At 37.4% G+C, this 21,295-nt stretch overlaps 1 protein-coding gene across 3 annotated transcripts in view; it reads right to left on the bottom strand.

Moving 5' to 3' along the window:
• Positions 1-2,064: 2,064 nt before the first annotated feature.
• PRORP (protein only RNase P catalytic subunit) overlaps positions 2,065-21,295 on the bottom strand; it is a 52,212-nt gene continuing 32,981 nt past the window's right edge. For all 3 annotated transcript variants that reach the window (XM_087951824.1, XM_026664493.2, XM_087951823.1), the window contains exons 6-8: positions 4,120-4,268; positions 2,679-2,874; positions 2,065-2,273 (exon numbers count right to left, since the gene is read on the bottom strand). In XM_087951824.1, coding sequence (XP_087807950.1) covers positions 2,145-2,273; positions 2,679-2,874; positions 4,120-4,268 — 474 coding nt within the window. In that variant the 3' untranslated portion in view covers positions 2,065-2,144. The remainder of the gene's footprint in view (positions 2,274-2,678; positions 2,875-4,119; positions 4,269-21,295) is intronic.

The raw sequence follows: 21,295 nt of genomic DNA, 5'->3' as shown, positions 1-21,295 counted from the left end.
CAAACTGCTGCCAAAGAAGGAGAACTGTGTTGCTCTGTGAAAGGGAAAGAAATCAGGGCATCTGGTACCACCTTTTCCAACGAACAGATTGAGTAAAAGGTGTAATCTTTCATGAATTGCAGCAAATGAGTTGATCCGTTTGTCTGTACAGGTAGTCCTCGGGTTATGACAATTGAGCCCAAACTTTTTGTTGCTAAGTGAGACATTTGTTAAGTGAATTTTGCCCCATTTTAATGACTTTTCTTGCCAGAGTTATTAAGTGAAACACTGCAGTTGTTAAATTAGTATCGCAATTAAGTGAAGATGGTTTCCCCATTGTCTTTGCTGGTCAGAAGGTTGCAAAAGGTGATCCCATGACCCCAGGACACTGCAGAGATCATAAATGTGAGTCAGTTGCCACGCGTTTGAATTTTGATCATGTAACAATGGGATTGCTGTATGCGGTCATAAGTATGAAAAATGGTTGTAAGCAGGGGTGGGATTCTACTGGTTTGGACTGGTTCAAGCAAACCAGATGTTAAACCAAACCAATATTTCCAAACCAATATTTCAACTGACTGGCTGCCCTGCCCATCCTGCTCCCAGGAATCTCCACGCAATACAGGTAAGTGCAGGGTCCACATGGAGGCTCTGGGAGGGGGAGGGGAAACGGGCCTTCCAGAAATGGGCCCTTTTCCAGCTTCCGGAGGGCCTCCAGAGCCCGGGGGAGGCGGTTTTCACCCTCCCAGAGGCTTGGGAGAGGCCTCCAGACCCTTGGAAGGGTGAAAAACAGCTCTCCCGGAAGTAGTGGGAGTCGCAAAACGGGCCTGTTTCTGGCTTCCGGAGGGCCTCCAGAGCCTGGAGGAGACCGTTTTCACCCTCCCAGAGGCCCAAGGGAGGCCTCTGGATCCTTGTGAGGGTGAAAATGGCCTCCCCCAGGCTCTGGAGGCCCACCGGAAGCTGGAAACAGGAAGCTCTGGTAGGCCACACCCACCATAACCACGCCCCCCCAGCAACCAGGCAGCAAACCGATTGCTGGGATTTTTGAATCCCAAATGAACTGTTGTAAGTTGAGATCTACCCGTATCAATTGTTTCCAAAGTTGTCACTTGTCACAATTTGTATGATTTGGGTGATAAACAAATTTAAAATAAAAATCAGCCACCATTTTTTCTCAATTTTACATTTTTTTTACTATTATATCATAGTCTAAAAAAAACATTGAACACATTTTTGCTGTTATTTGTGGAAAAATATAATTGCTTAAAAATAAAACAAGCTACAATTTTATTTAGAACTGCAACTGTTGAAATCAGTATTAACTGAAAGTTCTTTTATTCTAAATGTACTTTCATTTTATGTACCTCATTCATTTACTATATAGATTATGCTTAATACTTGCTAATGTAGGCTGACTAGGTGGAAATAATTTGAAGGATAATACATACTGTAATCAAAAATTCCAGTACTGAAGAGGATAATAATACATCCATAACTGGGAAGGGAGGGGAAAACCTACTGCCACTTCAGTTTCTGGTGTACAAATTTTGAATCAGTCTTCTTTCAAATGTGAATTCCAGAGGCAGTTACATTTTAGTAAATTTCTACCTGTACTTAATTGTTTTCATGGTATCTCTATTCTTGAAGCTGTATAATCTGGACATTCTATAAAAGAACTGGCTGTTTCTCAGTCATCCTTCCAATATTTCATGCCCTTCCTTCCCTCCCTGTTTTTCTACTTATGTCAGCAAAGTTTATCGCTACCCACAAAACTGAGAATTTTGGAGCACATGAATAGTAAAATTCTAAAACAAACATAATTGTTTCTCATAAGATGAGCTATATGGTACCAAGACGCCCATCTGGAAAGGAGAAACATAAGAAAAATAGTTACTGATGAAGAGCAGAGAAATAAGAATATACAATCCATAAGCCACCCAAAAAGCAATTGGTTTAAACCACAATTACATTTATCAATTATAAAGAACAGTTGCATCACAATTTTCAATATTTGTAGAATTAAGTATTGTTTGTAACGCAGCGATTCATTTAAGTCCAGGTCTGTTGTCTTAGAAAATGAATACATTTTAACTTGTTTGTTTGAAATTTATTTGAAATAAAGGTGCCATGCATACATTTTTCACTTTGAACAAAAAAAGCATCTTTTATTTCTTCTGAAGACAGAGCCACTTTCCTGGAATTTCAAAAGAAGCTCTATTGGACAAGTTGTCATCATAGGGAATGTGCCATGTGTTACCATCAGTCTGCACAATTGTATCATAAGGCAAAGCATCCTGTTAAATAATAAAAGACAGGACTGCATTATATATTTTGCACAATATTAAGATTTTATAATATATTTTAAACTAAAGATAGGAAACTTGGTATCCTCCAGTAATGAACTGTGAGAACATCTAAACTGAACCAGGTTTGCCCCCCCCATCTCTATACTTTAAACCTTTTATGTAAGATTACAAACAAGAGCACTGATAAAAGTGGTTTCTTGTAACGGCATGCAATCCAAAAACAATTCTTCAGTAAACTAATGTATGAATATTAAACATTACAAATTATGCTGAGGATATTTTATTGGAAAAAACCATTTGGGTTTTCTTTACAAAGACTACACCCCTCCTTTGATTTATCACTCATGCTAGATAATTATTAAACAAAAATAGCACTAATAGGTGCAACAATACCTCAAATGTTAATATCTTTCCTGGTATGTAGCTTGACACCACCATCTGATGTCCACGTTGCCATTTAAAAAACAAGCGACGAGTAACACTATCAGAAAGAACAGCTTTGTGATCCCGTAATAGATCTCTAGTTACTATCATACAGTGACCACCTGAGTGAAAAGTGGCATACAGCAGAAATGGATCGTCTTTAGACCTATTTTTTTAAAAAAAAGCCAAACAGAAATATTATGTACACCATTGCAGTTTGCACAGTAAAGTACTATAGAACTGATTCAAATGATTATTTCAAGATTCTAGCTATGAGGCATTTAACTTGTTTGAACTTAGCATTATGTCCATCTCATAGCTATTTATTTACTTATATGAATACATATACTGATATACTTACAATTTATATGTACAACATATGAGCTAGCTAGGTAATAGCATTCAATATTTAGATCATCAAAGTAATAATATAAAAATTTAGACCAAGCCTGCATACTTCGTCACCAGGGAACATTTTTAATTTTTACTAAATAATTCTCCAAGTGAAGTATTTTCTTTCCTGGTTTATCTAAGGTTTACCTAAGATTTGTTCTAAAAGTTGATGATAGAATATGTGTAGCTATATTATATTAATAAACAGCAATTTACAGGTTTTACCTAAAGATAGATAATTACATTTCCTATCAGTTCAAAGAAATAAACGGAGGTATTTGTTCAGCATTGAAATGTACGTCAACTTTTTTTGTTTTAAACTGAAAACTTCCATTTGATAAGAAATTTATTAAATTGCATTTAAATAGATATTAAAATGAGACCAGTTACAAGATACTGTGTCATATTCATTTTTTCTGTTGGAGGTATAAAAATTTGAGGAATTTCATAGATCCATATAATTGTTTATGTGATTAGTTGATATATTTTTGGAACAGTTTGTTTTTAATCAGTAGATTTATGGAAAATATTTAAATGTTAAAGATGTTAACATCATCTATGTGTTTCTATTTTTTTTTTTTTGTTGGTTTGGTTTCTATTAATTCCTTTAAGTTTAAATTTTATTCTTAACAGTGGGGGAGAAGGTTGGATATATACTTATTTTATCAATTTTTTCTTGTAATTTGTAAATAAAAATACATATAGGTTGTGGGTTTTAATTGTCTGGTTCATTATCATATTCAAAGATAATTAGGAATGCAAAGCTGTTGACTGTGGTAAACAAGGCATGCATTGTTGTGGATGAAATAACTTGAGCGAAAAGATTGCGTTTATCTTTTATGGAAAAATATTACACAATTGCAAAATGAAATAAAATATATCAAGAATATATAGCATTCATATATGAAATACAGTATATTATTTTTGTTGTTAAATTAAGTCTCAATACTTATGTTGCAACCAGGAACTAATGCAAATATTTCTAAAGATTATACTTTCTAAAAATCAAATAACATACATATTATCAGTAAAGAAGAAGTCTGCTTTCTTCTGCATGGCATCCATGTCGCTTTTTTTCCATTGAAATGAATGTTTCAGCATGTGTCTACGGCCGAGAACAAGTAATCGATGATACTTCTGTGCTAGGTAGAAGACCACATCCAGCAACTATGCAGAGAGGAAAGGAATGTTTTAAAATGTGGATCTTGTTCATTCTTTACTTTCTAGATTAGAATCATAAGTATGATTCCTATAGATTTGTCTTTATGAAGAACTAAAAAAATAAAAATTTGTTAAAATATTGGTTTTAGAAAAATCTAGCTTGAAAATAGAGAAGGTTTCTCAATACACCCATATTCTGAGTGGCTTTTCTTCTTTTTATAGTCACTATTATAACTTACTAGCTTACTTGAGAAAAAGTGGAAATAAGATCACACTGAAACTGTAACATCTGCAGATTTGCCAAGATGTGAAGCACAGCAGGAAAAAGAGATCTAACAAGAAGGCAAGGAAATAAATTTCTTTCATGGCATAAAGTTAAGTATCTGAGGAGTTCTTTTGGACAATGAACTTATTCCATGTCAGAAAGAAATTTTGAATTAACTTAAGCTTTGTGTATTCTTGCAACAATTCAGCTTCCTGATCTTGCCTTCCTGAAATATTAAACACTGTGTCTGTACAATATATATGTATCTTAATCACAATGATCCAATTTACAGAGTCTTCTGGGATCAACATGAAATCTTAACCACTGAGTTCCAGAACATGCTAGGGAAAAAGTAATTTGTTATTTTGTAGTTCATTATGTTGCATAATTCCAGCTAATGCATATAATTCCAGCTAATTCCAGCTAATGCATAATGAATGCTGTTGATATAATTTACTTGGACTTCAGTAAGGTATTTGATAAAATAGACCATAGCCTACCGTACTACTAGATAAAGTAGAAAAATGTGGGTTAGACAGCATCACCACCAGATGGATTTGTAACTGGCTGACCAACTACATTCAACATGTAGTCCCCAATGAACTGCATCTACATGGAGGGAAATGTGCAGTAGAGTACCCCAAGGCTCTGATTTAGGCCCAGTACTCTTCAACAGCTTCATCAATGACTTGGACAAGGGGATAGATGGGGAACTCATCAAATCTGCAGACGACACCAAGCTGGCAGGAATAGCCAGAAGATAGGCTTAAGATACAGAAGAATCTTGACAGGCTTGAACATTGGGCACTAACAAAATGGAATTCAATTGTGAAAAAAGTAAGGTTCTACATTTAGGCAAGAAAAATCAAATGCACAGGGTACAGTATATGTGGTACCTTGCTCAACAGTAGTAACTGTGAGAGGGATCTCAGAGTCCTAGTGGAAACCATTTAAATATGAGCCAGCAGTGTGCAGCAGCTGCCAAAAAAGCCAACACAATTCTAGGCTGCATAAACAGAGGGATAGAATCAAGATCACATGAAGTGTTAATACCACTTTGTAATGCCTTGGTAAGGCCAAACTTGGAATACTGCATGCAGTTTTGGTCGCCACAATGTAAAAAGGTGTTGAGACTCTAGAAAGAGTACAGAGAAGAGGAACAAAGATGATTAGGGGACTGGAAGCTAAAACATGAAAAATGGTTGCAGGAACTGGATATGTCTAGTCTAATGAAAAGAAGGACTGGGGAGACATGATAGCAGTGTTCCAATATCTCAGAGGTTGCCACAAAGAAGAGGGAGTCGAGCTATTCTCCAAGCACCCGAAGGCAGGACAAGAAGCAATGGGTGGAAACTAATCAAGGAGAGAAGCAACCTAGAACTAAGAAGAAATTTCCTGACAGTTTGGACAATTAATTAGTGGAACAACTTGCCTCCAGAAGTTGTGAATGCTCCAACACTGGAAGTTTTTAAAAAGATGCTGGATTGCCTTTGTCTGAAGTGGTGTAGGGTTTCCTGCCTAGACAGGGGTTGGACTAAAAGACCTCCAAGGTCCCTTCCAACTCTGTTATTCTATTCTATTCTATTCTATTCTATTCTATTCTATTCTATTCTATTCTATTCTATAGCCCCAAACCTAAGACATAACAAAATCCTCTAGAGCACATGACTTTTGCACTGTTTTAAGAAGAATTCTTTCTTTAAATTGGATTGCTTAACCCAGCTGTTTAGCCTGTCTGCATAATTAAATTGGTATTAAAAGCAATAACCCTGATGAGAGAAATCTAAGATAATCCCACCTAAACCACAAAGGGAATAATAAAAATATTATTAGAAAAGAGTTCTATTTGCCATATGCTTGCATAATAAATATCCCATATGTTTGTACAAAAATGATCCATAGATAAGAGGTACTTTTATTTGAGTAGAAGGTGTATTGTTTAGTTTTAGCATTTCTTTCTCTTCATGTATCTTTTAAGTTTCTTTCATCTACCATTTTAAAAAAAAGATTTAGGGAGAGTCTTTCTATTTTGCTTTATTGTTTTCTGTGCTGTGTAGTCCAGTTTATTGTCTACAATTCCATTAAAATCTCCCATCATAACTATATTAACATAGTCCAGTTCAACTATTTTCATATGTAATTTTTTATAGAATTCTTCTTGTTTGTCACTCGGGGCATAGATTGCAATCAGGAGTGTTTTCGTATTATTGTCCATTATTTCCACCATTAATATTCTTCCGTCATCAGTATAAATCAATTTCGCTGAGATGGTCTCTTTAATATATAAAACCACTCCTCTTTTCTTACATTGTGTCAAGGAAGTGAATATTTTCCCTAATTTTGGCTGTATCAACAATTGTTCATATTGTTTTTTAATATGTACTTCTAGGCAGATTATATCAAATTTTAATTTCTCTAATTTATGAAAAAATTTCCTTCTTTTAGCAGCCAAATTAAGTCCATTTATATTCATTGTAATCATTTTTTTTCTCTTCCATGATTATGCTTTGTAGTTAGGTTTGACAGCTCTCGTGGATCTTGGTTCACGTTGTTCTTTGGCTTCCTCCTTTACACCTACTGCACCTTCTTCTTTTTCAGTCGTCATTTGGGAATCCTCTTGGAATTCAATTAGTGAAATTTCTTTTTCTGCCTCTTCCTCCCCTCTGAAAAATTCTGTGTAAAATGATTCAGCTTTCTCAATTGAGTCAATTCTATATCTCTGTTCTTGCCATGTAAACATTAAACTTTCTGGAATCAGCCATCTATAATTCACCTCTTTTTTAAGTAACAATTTGGTCAAGAATCGGTATTCTCTTCTCATCTCTCTCACTCTTCTGGGTACTTGTTTCAAGACCACAATCTCCTTATATTTGTATTTCAATGTTTTCTCTCTTGCCACTTGCAATATTTGCGTTTTAATGGCTTTCTTTGTAAATCTGATGTGAACTTCTCTTGGTAAGCTATTTCTCATCGCATATCTTGTAAAGACTCGATAAACCTCATCTATTCCATCCATCATCTTCTCTTCAGTTATTTCCAAAGCTTCAGCCAATATTTCTATCATTATCTCAGCTAGATTTTGTCCTTTTTCTTCCTCTATGTTTTGGAATCTAAAATAAAATTCTGATCTGTCCATCTCCCATCTCAGCATACCACTTTTATCTTGTTCAACCACAGTTAATCTGTTATCAATGTCTCCAATCTTCTTGTCTCTTTGTTTATCTTCTTCTTAAATTTTTTGGAGTCTCTCATCATACTTCATCATCATTTGTTGAATGTTCTCCACTTTTTCATCGGTTTCCCCTGTTCTTTGTTCAATGTTCTCTATTCTCTTTTCAATATTCTCTGATCTTGTTTGAATATTTTGAATTCCTTGCATAATCATCTGCAGGGTCACTTTTTCTTGTTCTTTTTCTTGCTTTAATATTGTCTGTATTGAACGTTATCCTCCAGGTGGTGGAGAGGAAGAAGTGGAAGTTGAAGAACCAGGAGCTGTTAATTTCCTACTCATTTTGAGGAGTTCAAGATCTTCGGGTTCTTCTAGACCTTAATCCAGTTGTAAAATAACCACTTGCAGTTCCAAATAAAAATAGTAGGAAAAAAGTAGGAGAATAGTAAGAAAAGAGAAGCCAAATAGTAATAATAATAGAAAAAGAAGAAAAAATTTCTTCAGGTTCTTGTATACCTTAATCCAATCGGTTGGTTAGATGACAGTAAAAATTCAAAAATGATGGAAAAGACCATAATCACACCATGAACACACACAAAAAAGAAAAAGTTGTAAAATCCTAAAAAAGGTGAAAAAGTGAAGAAAAAGGCTAAAAAAGAAAAGAAAAATTCTTCAGGTTCTTCAACACCTTAATCCAATTAAGAGGTCTCAAATATAAAAGTATGCATAAAAATAAACCAAAAAAGAGAAAAAGAAAAAAAACACCAATATGGAAGGTAGATGGAAAGACAAAAATACCAAGGGAAAGCGAAGAAAAAGGCTACTCCCTTAAAAAGAAAAGGAAGGGAAGCATTAATACTAAAGCTTTTTCTTTAAAATAAAAAACAAACGTAGAAATTTAACTTCCAAAGACAAGAAAAAAAAGAAAACAAAGACAAATTCCAGAGAGCCAAAAATCCAAATAGCTATTGCAAAAAAAAAGTAAACTGATGAGGAGGGGTAGCACAACTTAAAAAGAATAAGAAGAGCACACTGCACTTTGTTTAATTATCCAAGGCTCTTGTTATAACTCTCTTCTCCAAAGACTTATCACTTTTCTTTTCCTAAGCTTCAACACCAGACTGCAGGTGTTGATAGAAACCCAGAAGAGCAGCTGTAATAATACTCTGCTGTGCTCTTCCCTCTATCTTATCAAGCAGGCAATGTCCTTGAAACAAAGTGTCAGTTCTTTCCCAGCTTTGTCTGGTCAAAAGAAAAATAGAGTATTTCCAAGCCTCTAGTTGGCAGTGTTACAAAGTTTCTTTAGCTTTCACTCTCCCCCTCCTTTTCCAAGCAAAATATAATAAGAATTAATTTAAAAAAGAAAAGAAAAAGATATTTAAAAAATAACTAAAAGGGAGTCTCTGGCTTAGAATATTATAAAATCAAAAAGGAGAGAAGAAGCATATATAAAAAGAAGAAGAAAAAAACCCAGTCCAGTTTCAAAATATAAGATCGTGTGTAGAAAATCCAGCAATGAGAAAAAAAAAATACTTTGACATTCCTGTTTAAAATCGCCACTTAATCACTTCTGTCAAAACTTTTACAGATTCTTTCTTTCCTTTAGGGTGTCCTTTCAAGTCTTAAAGTAAAAAAAAAGTTCTCACCAAACCGGCACACTCTCTCTTTCCGTTCTCTTTCGTTTCAGAGCTGTCCCAACTTCAGCAGCTTTAATGGCTGCCTCTTTGCCACTGGCAAAAAGAGCTTCTCCTGGATCTACCAGGGACTTTGCGATATCCCTGGGATCGACAGGATGCGCTCTTTACATTCACCGTCTCTTTGGGACGGTTTAGATCCACTTGGACCGTCCAGGAGCAAAGATACCGGCAGCGATCTCAGACCTCCGAGATCGCATGCCGTATCATCACGACGCCAGCTCCGCCCTCCCATTGTTCCAAAAGAGGAGACTGATCCATTACAAATCAAGAATTATAGACCTATCTCCCTACTAAACGCAGATTATAAAATCTTTTCTTCAATATTGGCAGAAAGACTTAAAAAATATTTAAATAATTTTATCCATCCTGACCAAAATGGATTTCTGCCAAAGAGACAAATCAAAGACAATATGAGAGTAATCTTTGGAATACTACGAGGCACATCCCGAAAAACAAATGGCTTTGATATTTCTAGATGCACAGAAGGCATTTGATAATGTGAATTGGCGATTTATGTTATTACTGCTCGAACAGATGGGCTTTGCTAGAAAATTTATTCAAGCAATAGAAGCTATCTATCATAAGCAGACGGCAAAGGTAATGATAGAGGGAGAACTGACAGAATCTATCGATATAAGAAAAGGAACAAGACAAAGGTGCCCACTATCACCTTTGTTGTTTGTGTTAACTTTGGAAGTGCTAAACAGAAATATTAGAGATGAAAAGAATATAAAAGGGATGAAAATTAAAAAGGAAGAATTTAAGATGCAAGCATTTGCAGATGATCTGGTTTTTATTTTAGAAGACCCACTAGAAACAGCATCAAAATTGATAGAAAAGATAGAGACATATGGAAAGGTGGCTGGTTTGAAAATAAATAAAGATAAGACAAAGATCTTGACAAAGAATATGCTATCAAGACAAAAGGAAGAACTGGCAGACCTACTGAAAATTCAGGTCACGAATAAGATCAAGTACTTGGGGATATACTTGACAGCAAGATGCAGTACACTAAAAGAGAATAATTATATCAAACTTAAACAGCAGATAGCGCTAGATTTGGCAAAATGGGAAAATTTACCGTGTTTCTCCAACAATACGGCCTCCACCAATAGGAAGCCCCAGCATGATTTATTGGCATAAAATCAAATTAAGCCCCTCCCCCCAAATTAAGGCCCATATTAAACATGCGAAATGGGGGAAATGGCGAGGGGGCTTGCCGTTTGGAAGTACTTTGTTGCATGCCCGGATATGGTGCTGCCTGCGTTGGTGGAGCACTTCATATCGGGAGACCTTCCGCCACCGTTAATTTCCCTTCTCCCTTGCTGCCGTGGCGTTACAGCAACGCCGCGGCGTTTGGCGCAGCCACGTGCAGCCAGTCAGGGCTCCTCCCTGCAACCGGAGCCCTGAGGAGACATTTAGCCAGGCGCTCCTGTGGCTGCCTTCCCTTTGCCTTCGATGGTAAAGTGAATTATTTTAAAAACCTCCGCTCATCCTATCAGGGCCGTGCGAGCTGAGCAGAGCCGGAAAGCAAGCCGCGGGTGTTTCCTGGTTCTGCCCAGCCCGTGCGGCTCTGCCGCGGCCCTGGCGGGATGAGCGGAGGTTTTAAAATAATTCACTTTACCTTCTAAGGCAAAGGGAAGCGACCACAAGAGCGCCTGAAGCTAAGCTATACCAACAACAAAGGCAAATCCTCAAGGTGGGCTGGAGGGAGGTGGCTACGTGCCCCGGGCTGCTTCAATGCAAGGTCCTGACTTGCAGCATCCTCCCTCTCCGACTGCAAAACTCGTGTGCCGCCAAACGCTCCGGCGAGGCGAACTCTTTCATACATAGAGAGAGGGAAAGGCGCCGGCGTGCTCCGAGAGGCTGGCTCTTTACTCTAGCCGAGGCTGACAGGAAGTGCCTCCAGGGCCGTGGCAGGCAAGCCGCGGGTGTTTCCTGGTTCTCCCCAGCGGCGGCTCTGCCACGGCCCTGGCGGGACAGAGCGGAGGCCGGCGGGGAGGCACTCGTTGCCTTGGTGACATTTCGGGTGCCTCCGCCGCCTCCTCACCATCGCAGGTGGCGGTGGCGGCGGCAAGCGGCGGCGCTTCGCTGAGGAAAGAAGACAGCGCAGCCACCTTGCTTGCTTTCCCACCTGCCCGCCCCAGATGGCCTCAGGAGTGGCGGCAGTGGCAGCAGAGCGCACACTCCTGCCGGCGAAGGGAGGAGGCGAGAAAGAAGAGAAGGGAGTGCGGCAGCAGCGGCTGTCATAGTATCGTCTCATAGCGGGGCAAGGCTGGCAAGCTGAGGTGGCCGCACCAGAGAGCGTCACTGCCGACCCCTTTTCTCTAGCTGATTCTGATTGAATCTCTATCCGCTCCTTTATCCTCACGACGGGGTTGGCAGTGACGCTCTCTGGTGCGGCCACCTCAGCTTGCCAGCCTTGCCCGCTATGAGACGATACTGTGACAGCCGCTGCTGCCGCACTCCCTTCTCTTTCCTCGCCTCTCCTCCCTTCGCCGGCAGGGAGTGTGCGCGCCTGCTGCCACTGCCGCCGCTCCTGAGGCCATCTGGGGCGGGCAGGTGGGAAAGCAAGCAAGGTGGCTGCGCTGTCTTCTTTTTCCTCAGCGGCCGCCGCTGCCGCCGCCACCGCCACCTGCGATGGGCGGAGGCGGCGGAGGCACCAAATGTCACCAAGGCAACGAGTGCCTCCCCCCGGCCCTCCGCTCATCCCGCCAGGGCCGTGGCAGAGCCGCGCTGGGGAGAACCAGGAAACACCCGCGGCTTGCCTGCCACGGCCTTGGAGGCACTTCCTGTCAGCCTCGGCTAGAAAAAGAGCCAGCCTCTCGAGCACGCCAGCGCTTTCCCTCTCTCTCTATGTATGAAAGAGCTCACCTCGCTCGGGCGTTTGGCGAAGCACACGAGTTTTGCAGTCGGAGAGGGAGGAGGCGGCGGCGAAAAGGACGTGGCGGCAACGGCAGGATGCTGCAAGTCAGGACCTTGCATTGAAGCAGCCCGGGGCACGTAGCCACCTCCTCCAGCCCACCTTGAGGATTTGCCTTTGTAAGGCCCGGCCTTATTATGTGAGAAACACGGTACAACTTTCATTAATAGGGAGAATATCAACAATCAAGATGAATATATTACCCAGAATTTTATATTTGTTTCAAACAATTCCAATTAGGCTTGGAAAAGACTACTTTGAAGATTTAAATAAAATTGTGTTGAAATATATATCGCAAGGTAAGAAAGCGAGAATAAAGTTAAAACTTTTGCAAGATGCTAGAATAAGAGGAGGATTTGGTTTGCCTAATTGGGAGTTGTATTACCAAGCTACAAATTTGATGTGGGTTAAGGAATAGATAACATTAAGAAATACTAGATTGTTGACATTAGAAGGACATGACCTGTTGTTGGGGTGGCATGCTTTTTTATGGTATAAAGCAGTGGTTCCCAACCTTTTTTTCGCCCCGCACTCCTAAAGAAATTTCACTCGAACCTCGCACCCCTTGAAATAAATAATAAATAAAAATGCCAACATATAGCCAATATCCTATTATTTACCTGGACTTTTCTCGCACCCCCTGGAATATCGTCTCGCACCCCCAGGGGGTGTGAGCACCCCAGGTTGGGAACCCCTGGTATAAAGGAACTAAAACACAGGGGTACTTTAGAAGACATTATATACGGGAGTCTCTGTGGTTAAATTGGGAGAAGATTAAAAGACAATGTTATTTGAAAATTCCAGTCTGGCTATCGACTATTGAAGCATTTTCTTATCCTAAAATATACAAAAAGGAACAAACAGTTAGATATGGTGAAATATTGAATGAAAAGGGTGAACTTAAATTTATACAAAAACTAGAGGAACAATGTATAAAGATGAATTGGTTTTCATATGTGCAAATACATTCAAGGTATGATAAAGATTCTAAAACAGAAGGTTTCTATGATAAACTGACTGACTTAGATAAGATTTTGACAGGTACTGATGAAAAGGTGATTAAAAAATTGTATGGACATTTATTAGAAATTAAACTAGAAGAAGAACAAGTCAAAGAAACTATGATTGCTTGGGGGAAGAATTTTGGATATGGGATTGATCTAGAGAAATGGCAAAAATTGTGGTTTCAAAATTATAAAATGACAATGTCAACAGCATATAAAGAAAATTTGTATAAGATGTTTTACAGGTGGCACTTTCCCCTGACAAGAATAGCAAGAATGTTCAAGAATAAATCCGAAAAATGTTGGAAATGTCATCAGATACCTGGCTCATATTACCATATGTGGTGGACTTGTGAGGATGCTAAAAAATACTGGACTAAAATCCACATGTGGTTGGAAAAAATGACAAAAATGCATATAGATTTGAAACCAGAGATATTTTTATTGGGAATTTTACCTGAAATATATAGTAAAGACTTGAAATACTTGATTGTAAATGTATTAACAGTGGCTAGGATTGTATTTGTTAAAAACTGGAAAAATGAGAAAATACCATCACAGGAGGAAATCATTAAGAAAATATTGGAATGTGCTGAAATGAGTAGATTGACATTTGAAATTAGAGAACAAGATGATAAACAATTTTATAAAATTTGGGATCTATTCTATCAATGGTTAGACAATAAAATATAGTAATGAAATAGGTAGACTTTTAGAAAATAATAAATATATAAAGATGGATTCTTTTCTTATTATATTTACAAAATGATTCTAGGATAGATCTAGGATGATAATACGAATTGTCATAAAACAAATTAAGTAAAATATGATCATTTTGGAAAAGTATAGTCAAATGATTAATAATGATATTAATGTATTTAATATATTGATCGAAAATATGAGATTATATACAATGTAATTATAATTGAAGACTATGAAATGGAAGCACAAAACAATCTGTAAACCAACTGGCACACTGTATGTACATATATGGAAGATGATTTGATGTTTTTATGTTTTGTTTGTTTATGTTTGTTCTAAAAACCAATTTAATTGTTTTTTTTAAAAAAAGTACTTTTGTTTTAGGTATTTTAAAAATATATTAGTCTGTTTCTGGTAATAGTTTGCTCTTTTATTTAAAGTTTGGATATTATTATGATGGACTATACTTAGTTATAGGAGAATTTCCTATTTGGTTTCCTATGCATAACTGCTTCTTAGCAAACAAGACACTATTTTTAGACATCAGAAAAATGGCAAATGGTTTTAACTGTGAAAATGAAATCTAATATTTTCTGTAATGGCACTGAGGCAGATTAAAGTTTGTGACAAACATAGAACTTTGGAGATTCAGTACATTTGGAAAGATTGGTGAATGCAAAAGATGATTGTGGGAAATATGGATTGCCTCCTGCTCTTCCTATTGTTTTTGAGATCAGTGTTGGTTTCATCTTTACTTGTAGTGACAGTGGAAGCTGAATGGATATAGAGCCATTTCTTGCAACTGCAAGAACCCAAGTAAAACAGCTTAAAGCAGGAGTGTCCAACCTTGGCAACTTTAAAACATGTGGACTTCAACTCCCAGAAATCCCCAATGAGCATGAGTAGCTGGGGAATTCTGGGAGTTGAAGTCCTCAGGTCTTAAAGTTTCCAAGGTTGCACACCCATGCCTTAAAGTATTATGTTTTATAGGCACTGCATTGGAGAACAAAGTGGTTTCCTTCACTCTTTGGTCACAGTCTCTCAAAATACTTAGAAGTAAGGCAGGAATTCCATTTTATCATTTTTAATGTTTTAAAATAATAATAATTTGATATTACTGTTTGTATGCCATCCAGAGTCACTTGTTTTTAGAGATGGGAGACTACATAAATTTAAAATAAATAAATAAATTCTCAAAAACAGTTTTGCGAACAATGACTGTTAACATTGTTGGATGGGTGGTATATATGACAAATTAAAATGGAAGGAATAGCAGATGCTCTCACCAAATTATAAATGTGATTCAAGATACTAATACTGTATAGATGAGAAATGGCTTAATTATATCCCAAAATAGATTGAGGACTAGACATACATAGTTTGAACACTAGGTGTACAGATGTATACCTGGGCATAAAGCTATGTACTTGTTTATATCTCTGACAGCAATGGCAATGTAGCTTCAAATACCTCCGCAATTAATTAGAATGTAGCAGCTGACCATATGAAATCAAAAGTGCACAGAATTACTATATAAATCAGGAATACTACTCCAACATCTCACTTCCAGTCATAGGGAATAAATTGCAAAATAATACAGTACACATAAGTCATACTTTTAAAAGGTCAGAGGGGTTTTTGTACATGCCTTCCTTCTCAGATCATATAAAGATTTCTCAGATGGGAATTCCCTCAATAGTGTCGTAAGAAGGCACAAAGAAATTATGACTCAAGCAAACAGCTAAACACCTGCTATAGCTTTGTCATAGTTAAGGAAATCACTTTCAGGTGAATTTACCTTTCCTGGTATGAGAAGTACTCACAATATTTCATCCTTATAAGGGCTGGCGGTGGAATGTTTGAAACGCTTCATTGATTCATTTTGTGCTTCTATAAAGTATCAATTCACTTCACCACTGTGTGAATAATTGTAAGAATGGATCCAAGAGGAAAATATGAGCCCTATGACCTGGAATAGTTTTTCCATCTCTTTAGGAAACTAGAACAAGCTCCTGGAGTTTAATATATTGCCATGCTACCATGGAGCAATGCTACCATGGAATCTTAAAGAGATAAAAATGTAAAACTGAAGCAACAAAACCAAAAGATACCTGTCTTTAAGATGCCAAGACACAAAAAACATGCCATAATGAATTATCTTTATTTACGTGTGTTCTTCTGAAGAAAAAATATATTTAATATATTTCTGTGCTGCTTTCCACAGTTCTCTCTAAAGACTTAGATTTGTTTTCTTTAACTTCAACGAACCATTATGTATTTCTAATCTTATTGCCGTAAGATATGTTTTTCTTTGATTTCCATTTAAGCAGGAATAATTTGTTTTGAAAAATTACTGAAACTGTTTTCCCTCAATATGAAAAGGATGCCACAACACATGAAGTATTCAGCAGAAATTAACCTTGTAGAACAAGGAAAATATCTCTTGCATCACCACTGACAATATTGTTCTTTACAGAAATAAATACCATTACATTCTGATCAGGTGTAAAGCATAATACTGTTTCTCACAAACCATTTGTAGAAACAGGACAAACGTAAAGTAATGGACCATTACTGCATAAGGGAAAAAAAAACCCGGTCAGTTTAACAACCACTGGAAAAGGGGAAACAGATTTAAAGGATGGTGATCATTTTTGAGCATGGAGTTGATGAATGTGTGTGTGTGTGTGTGAAATGAAGGTACAAGTTTAGTAAAGAGGGAAGGCAAAATAACCAAATTGGAAAGGACCTTGGAGATCTTTTAGTTCAACCCCCTGCTCAGACTCGAAACTCTATGCCAGGGGTGTCCAACCTTGGCAACTTGAAGACTTGTGGACTTCAACTCCCAGAATTCCTCAGCCAGCTTTGCTGGCTGAGGAATTCTGGGAGTTGAAGTCCACAAGTCTTCAAGTTGCCAAGGTTGGACACCCCTGCTCTATGCCATGTCAGACAAATGGTTGTCCTATTTCTTCTTAAAAACTTCCAGTACTGGAGTATTCACAAGTTCTGGAGGCAAGTTGTTCCACTGATTAATGGTTCTAACTATCATAAAAATTCTCCTTAGTTTTAGGTTGCTTTTCTCTGATTAGTTTCTTGCTTCTTGTCCTGCCCTTCAGGTGCTTTGGAGAATAGCTTGTCTCCCTTCTCCTTTGTGGCAGCCCCTGGGATATTGGAACACTGCTATCATGTCACCATAATTCTTCTTTTTATTAAACTAGACATACCCAATTCCAGTAATTGTTCTTTTCTTTTCAGCCTCCAGTCTCCTAATCATCTTTGTTGCTCTTCTCTGTACTCTTGCTAGAGTCTCAACATCTTTTTTACATCGTGGCAACCAAAATGGAACGAAGTATTCCCAGTGTGGTCTTACCCCAAGGCATTATAAAGCAGTATTAACACATCACATGATCTTGATTCGATTCTTCTGTTAATGCAGCCTAGGACTGCATTGGCTGTTTTCTCAGCTGCAGCACAATGCTGGCTCATATATAAGTGATTGTCCACCAGGACTCCAAGATCAGAGCAGAGTAGAGTAAATTTAAAATAAATGACTTGGGATGTAACTGAAGTGAATGCTGGAAGGTGTGTTTTCAAGATCAGCATGAAACTGACAGGAATATTTTAAAGAATAGTACTGAAATGTTACTATTCAAGGAGAAGGACATAAAAAAGAAAAGTTGCATGCTTCAAGAATCTTGGCAATGGTTAAATATGGTAAAACATGGATTGGAGCAGGTTATTTAATATGTGTGTGAAGATTGTACCTATGTCTGATACACAGATAGGAAGAATGGTGGTACTGTTCCCTCTACCCGAGGAAATAAGAGAAAATATAAAAACTGTTGGGAGTTTATTAAGTATACTTGAGAAGGTGCTGGGCAGCATTCTGATCAAAAGAGTTGACAGTGAACAAACTTTGGAGAGTACAGGGCAGATGTTTGCTTCTTTGCACATATATGAATGTGAAAAAGAAAACCTATTGTATATCTCCTAATTTAGAGCAATTATATGACAAAATGAATGGGTTTGAATTGTGGAATGTTTGAATGAGGTAGTTTTACATTTACTCAGCAAAGACTTTCAAATAACAGCTCATTCCATTCCAGTTTGAACGGTAAGGGTGGAAAAGGGATGTGGTCCTTTTTGAAAAAAACTGCACAGGTAAAATTTTCTTTGTAAGACTGAAACTTAATTTAAGTTACAAATCTGTGTCAGACATGAGTAGATTCATTTTCCATTGTGTGGGTTTTAAAACGTTCCAAAAATACTCACACTGTATATAGGTTAGTAAACATGAAACTGGGAGAAAGAGCAATGACAGATTGGATCTGGGCTTCCAGAGTGTGAAGCCAAAAGATTTAATGAAATTTCTAAAAAAGTACGGTACAGAAGTTAAAAATATATACATTTTCAGTTGTGATACTCCCATTCAGTTGCAAAAAATCACATATCTCATTGACCACCAATCTATCAGGCCAAAACAAACCACGAAGGAAACTACCATTTTATATCGCAAAGCCTCTTCTTTACAATCTATGATTACTTTCTTAGTTGCTGCAAATTGAGTTATCCTTCCAGCCTCCTGGGTCCCTCACACATGAAGTGCTTTCCCCTCCAAATGCTTTTTAGTCTCTAACAACAAAAACTTCAACCCAGATTTAACTTCCAAGGCCTGAAATGACCTCTTTTATAACTCCTCCTCCTCCGCGGAGCACAATGTCCCAATGAATTTAACTTTCCTTTTAACGGACTCGGGATTTTCCCTCTAGTAGCTGGATGTTCTGATCTAAATTACATAGGAGAGGCAAGAATGAAGAGGCAGAATGGAACTTTTCTATAATATGGGCCATTCAGTTTTGTTTTCTCCCCTGCAGACTATCCTCAGAGGATCAAATTAACTTTTCTTGACCAGGGTCCAAGGCTTAAATTTTGTGTGCTTTACAGAAGGTCAGAAACCAGTATTTAAATAATTTTGCACAAAACGTTACAAGTATAACATAAATACTGTTAATTAGAACCAAAATATTTTGTTCAATATACAATGTAAAATCAAACTACAAACCAAAAATAAAATAAGTGTTAAAGTTCTTTGTATATGCTGAACTGTTAATTATTAACTGTTACTGTTACTATTAAATACTTTTAAACATAACACACAAGCAAATAAACATAGCTACTAATGGAATTAAGAGCAGTAGAGATTTGTGACAACAGGGACATACTCCTTTTAGCTACATCCTCAGATGCCCATTTTACAGCTGTAATGAAATCACAAGATGAAAGTAACAATTATTACATTAATTGGGAACATTTCACCATCAGAATGCCTTAAAGCAAACATTTGATCTTATTGAAAATTACATTTGGCAGGTGACATTATCCACAAACTATGGAAAATTGAAACAATCCAGTTCATTAGTGAGTCTAGGAAAAATTAAGTTGCCCATACTCATAATGCTATACATCTAGTCAGAATCATGTACAAAATGCAACTGAATGGGCAAAACTCACTGAACTTGAAGGAAATTGAAATTAGCGAATGCATATTTATTCTGAAGAACTCCAACTGAGTTCAGGGAAATTCCCATTTAGTTTATTAAATGTTTGGTCTAATGTTCCACAATCATGAAGTTATCAGAATATATAAATAGTGGCCAAATCAGCAATATTGACAAACCCCTCCCCATTTAAAATTGAAAAAAAGCAGCAATTGAAACCCAAAAAATTCTTAATAAAGTCTCTTTGATTTCAGCAACTCTAAAATAGTGGAGTTGGCTGGCATTTTACAGATGCAACAGTATAAAACAATAATTTTGTTTCCTCACTGTTATACCATACACTAAGCTTATATTTCAGTGTGTTTACATGTTGGTCATGTTTGCTTCTTTTGCTCCAAGGGTCTTTTTATCTAGTACATTTCTCAGAGTTCCTCAGTAAACCAAGAGATCCCTTGGGATCTGCTAAAGGGGAGAGACTGCTCAGGAGCAATCCTACCAAGCATTTGGGCTGCCTCTATTGTCCAGAGTTTCACCAGATGCCAAACAAACTGTCCTTCAATTGTTGGGAAATTTTAATCTTATCTCAGTCTTCAGAGAAGGATGTCTTGTCACAAAAGAAAAAAATAAGGAAAAGGTTTATTATCCAAGTAGAAAGGAATCAGGTTGACTTCTCATCTACTCTTTGTTTTTACAAACATGATTGTACAGTACACTCATATACAATAATATACAACTACAAATTCTATCTTTTTAGGTCAAATTTTATACATAGGTGTCAAGCTTAGGTGGGGGAATGGGAAGAACAAGTTTTAGCAGTACCTTTGATACTTAGATAATGAATTAATTGCTAAGTTTGGAAACTAAGAGACCATGAGTTCTAGTCCCACTTTAGGTCCAAAGCCAACTGGGAGATGTTGGGCCAATCACTCCCTCTCTCTCAACGTTCAGAAGCAGACAGGCAATGGCAAAGCACTTCTGAAATCTTGCTATGAAAACTGCAAGGACATATGTCATTAGAAGTGAAGACTGACTTGAAGGCACCCCCGTCCCAAAAAACCTTTGAAATGAAAGGAAATTAGTACAGTAACAACCACGATTTGTGCTTGTACCTGAATTTTAATCTACTGGGTTCCATGAGGTTCAGTCTCCCCAAAATTAGTACATTACAGGATTACAGCCTAATACTAGATTTTTCTTATATAAATCCTTCTGAGCAAAAGTCAGTTAATACCATACATTAGTATAATCAGATTAATTTTCCAATAGTCAGACTTGATTTGGATCATTTGCTTTGTGTAAGGGAAAAATGAAATTTCCTTTCCTCATTTTAAACCTGCATAAATTTCATCAGATGTTCTCCAGTCTAAGTACTAAACCAAACGAGAAAATACACTTCCCATTTGCATTTTCTAAGGTATAGTTCTCATGGTTTTATATACAACTCCAAAACTCCTGATTCTGTTTTAAAACCTGTTTTGTATCATGTCCAGTCTGTCATTGTCTCTGCCCTTTATCAGTGGGGATGGAAAGATTCCTTGTGTTGTGACTTTGGTGCTGAAATGCAAAGTATTAAACATATTGTGCTTCTAGGAGGCTTGCAGTAAGCTTGAAAAAAATCCAAAGTTTTTTTGGGAGGAGATATAAGCAGGTGGAGGAGAGTTATAGTGCTCTTGCTGTTGGTTGTATCAGGGTAGATGGACCATCAAATGACAAAATTTTCATCACGACAGATGGGGTGCTGATCAGAACTTCTGGCATAGGACATAAACCCCTTC

This window comes from Notechis scutatus, chromosome 1 (assembly GCF_049901735.1).
Source record: "Notechis scutatus isolate UNSWTSFEM ecotype Mainland chromosome 1, rNotScu1.2, whole genome shotgun sequence".
NCBI classification, from domain to species: domain Eukaryota; kingdom Metazoa; phylum Chordata; class Lepidosauria; order Squamata; family Elapidae; genus Notechis; species Notechis scutatus.
This window is presented reverse-complemented; position numbering and strand designations above follow the sequence as displayed.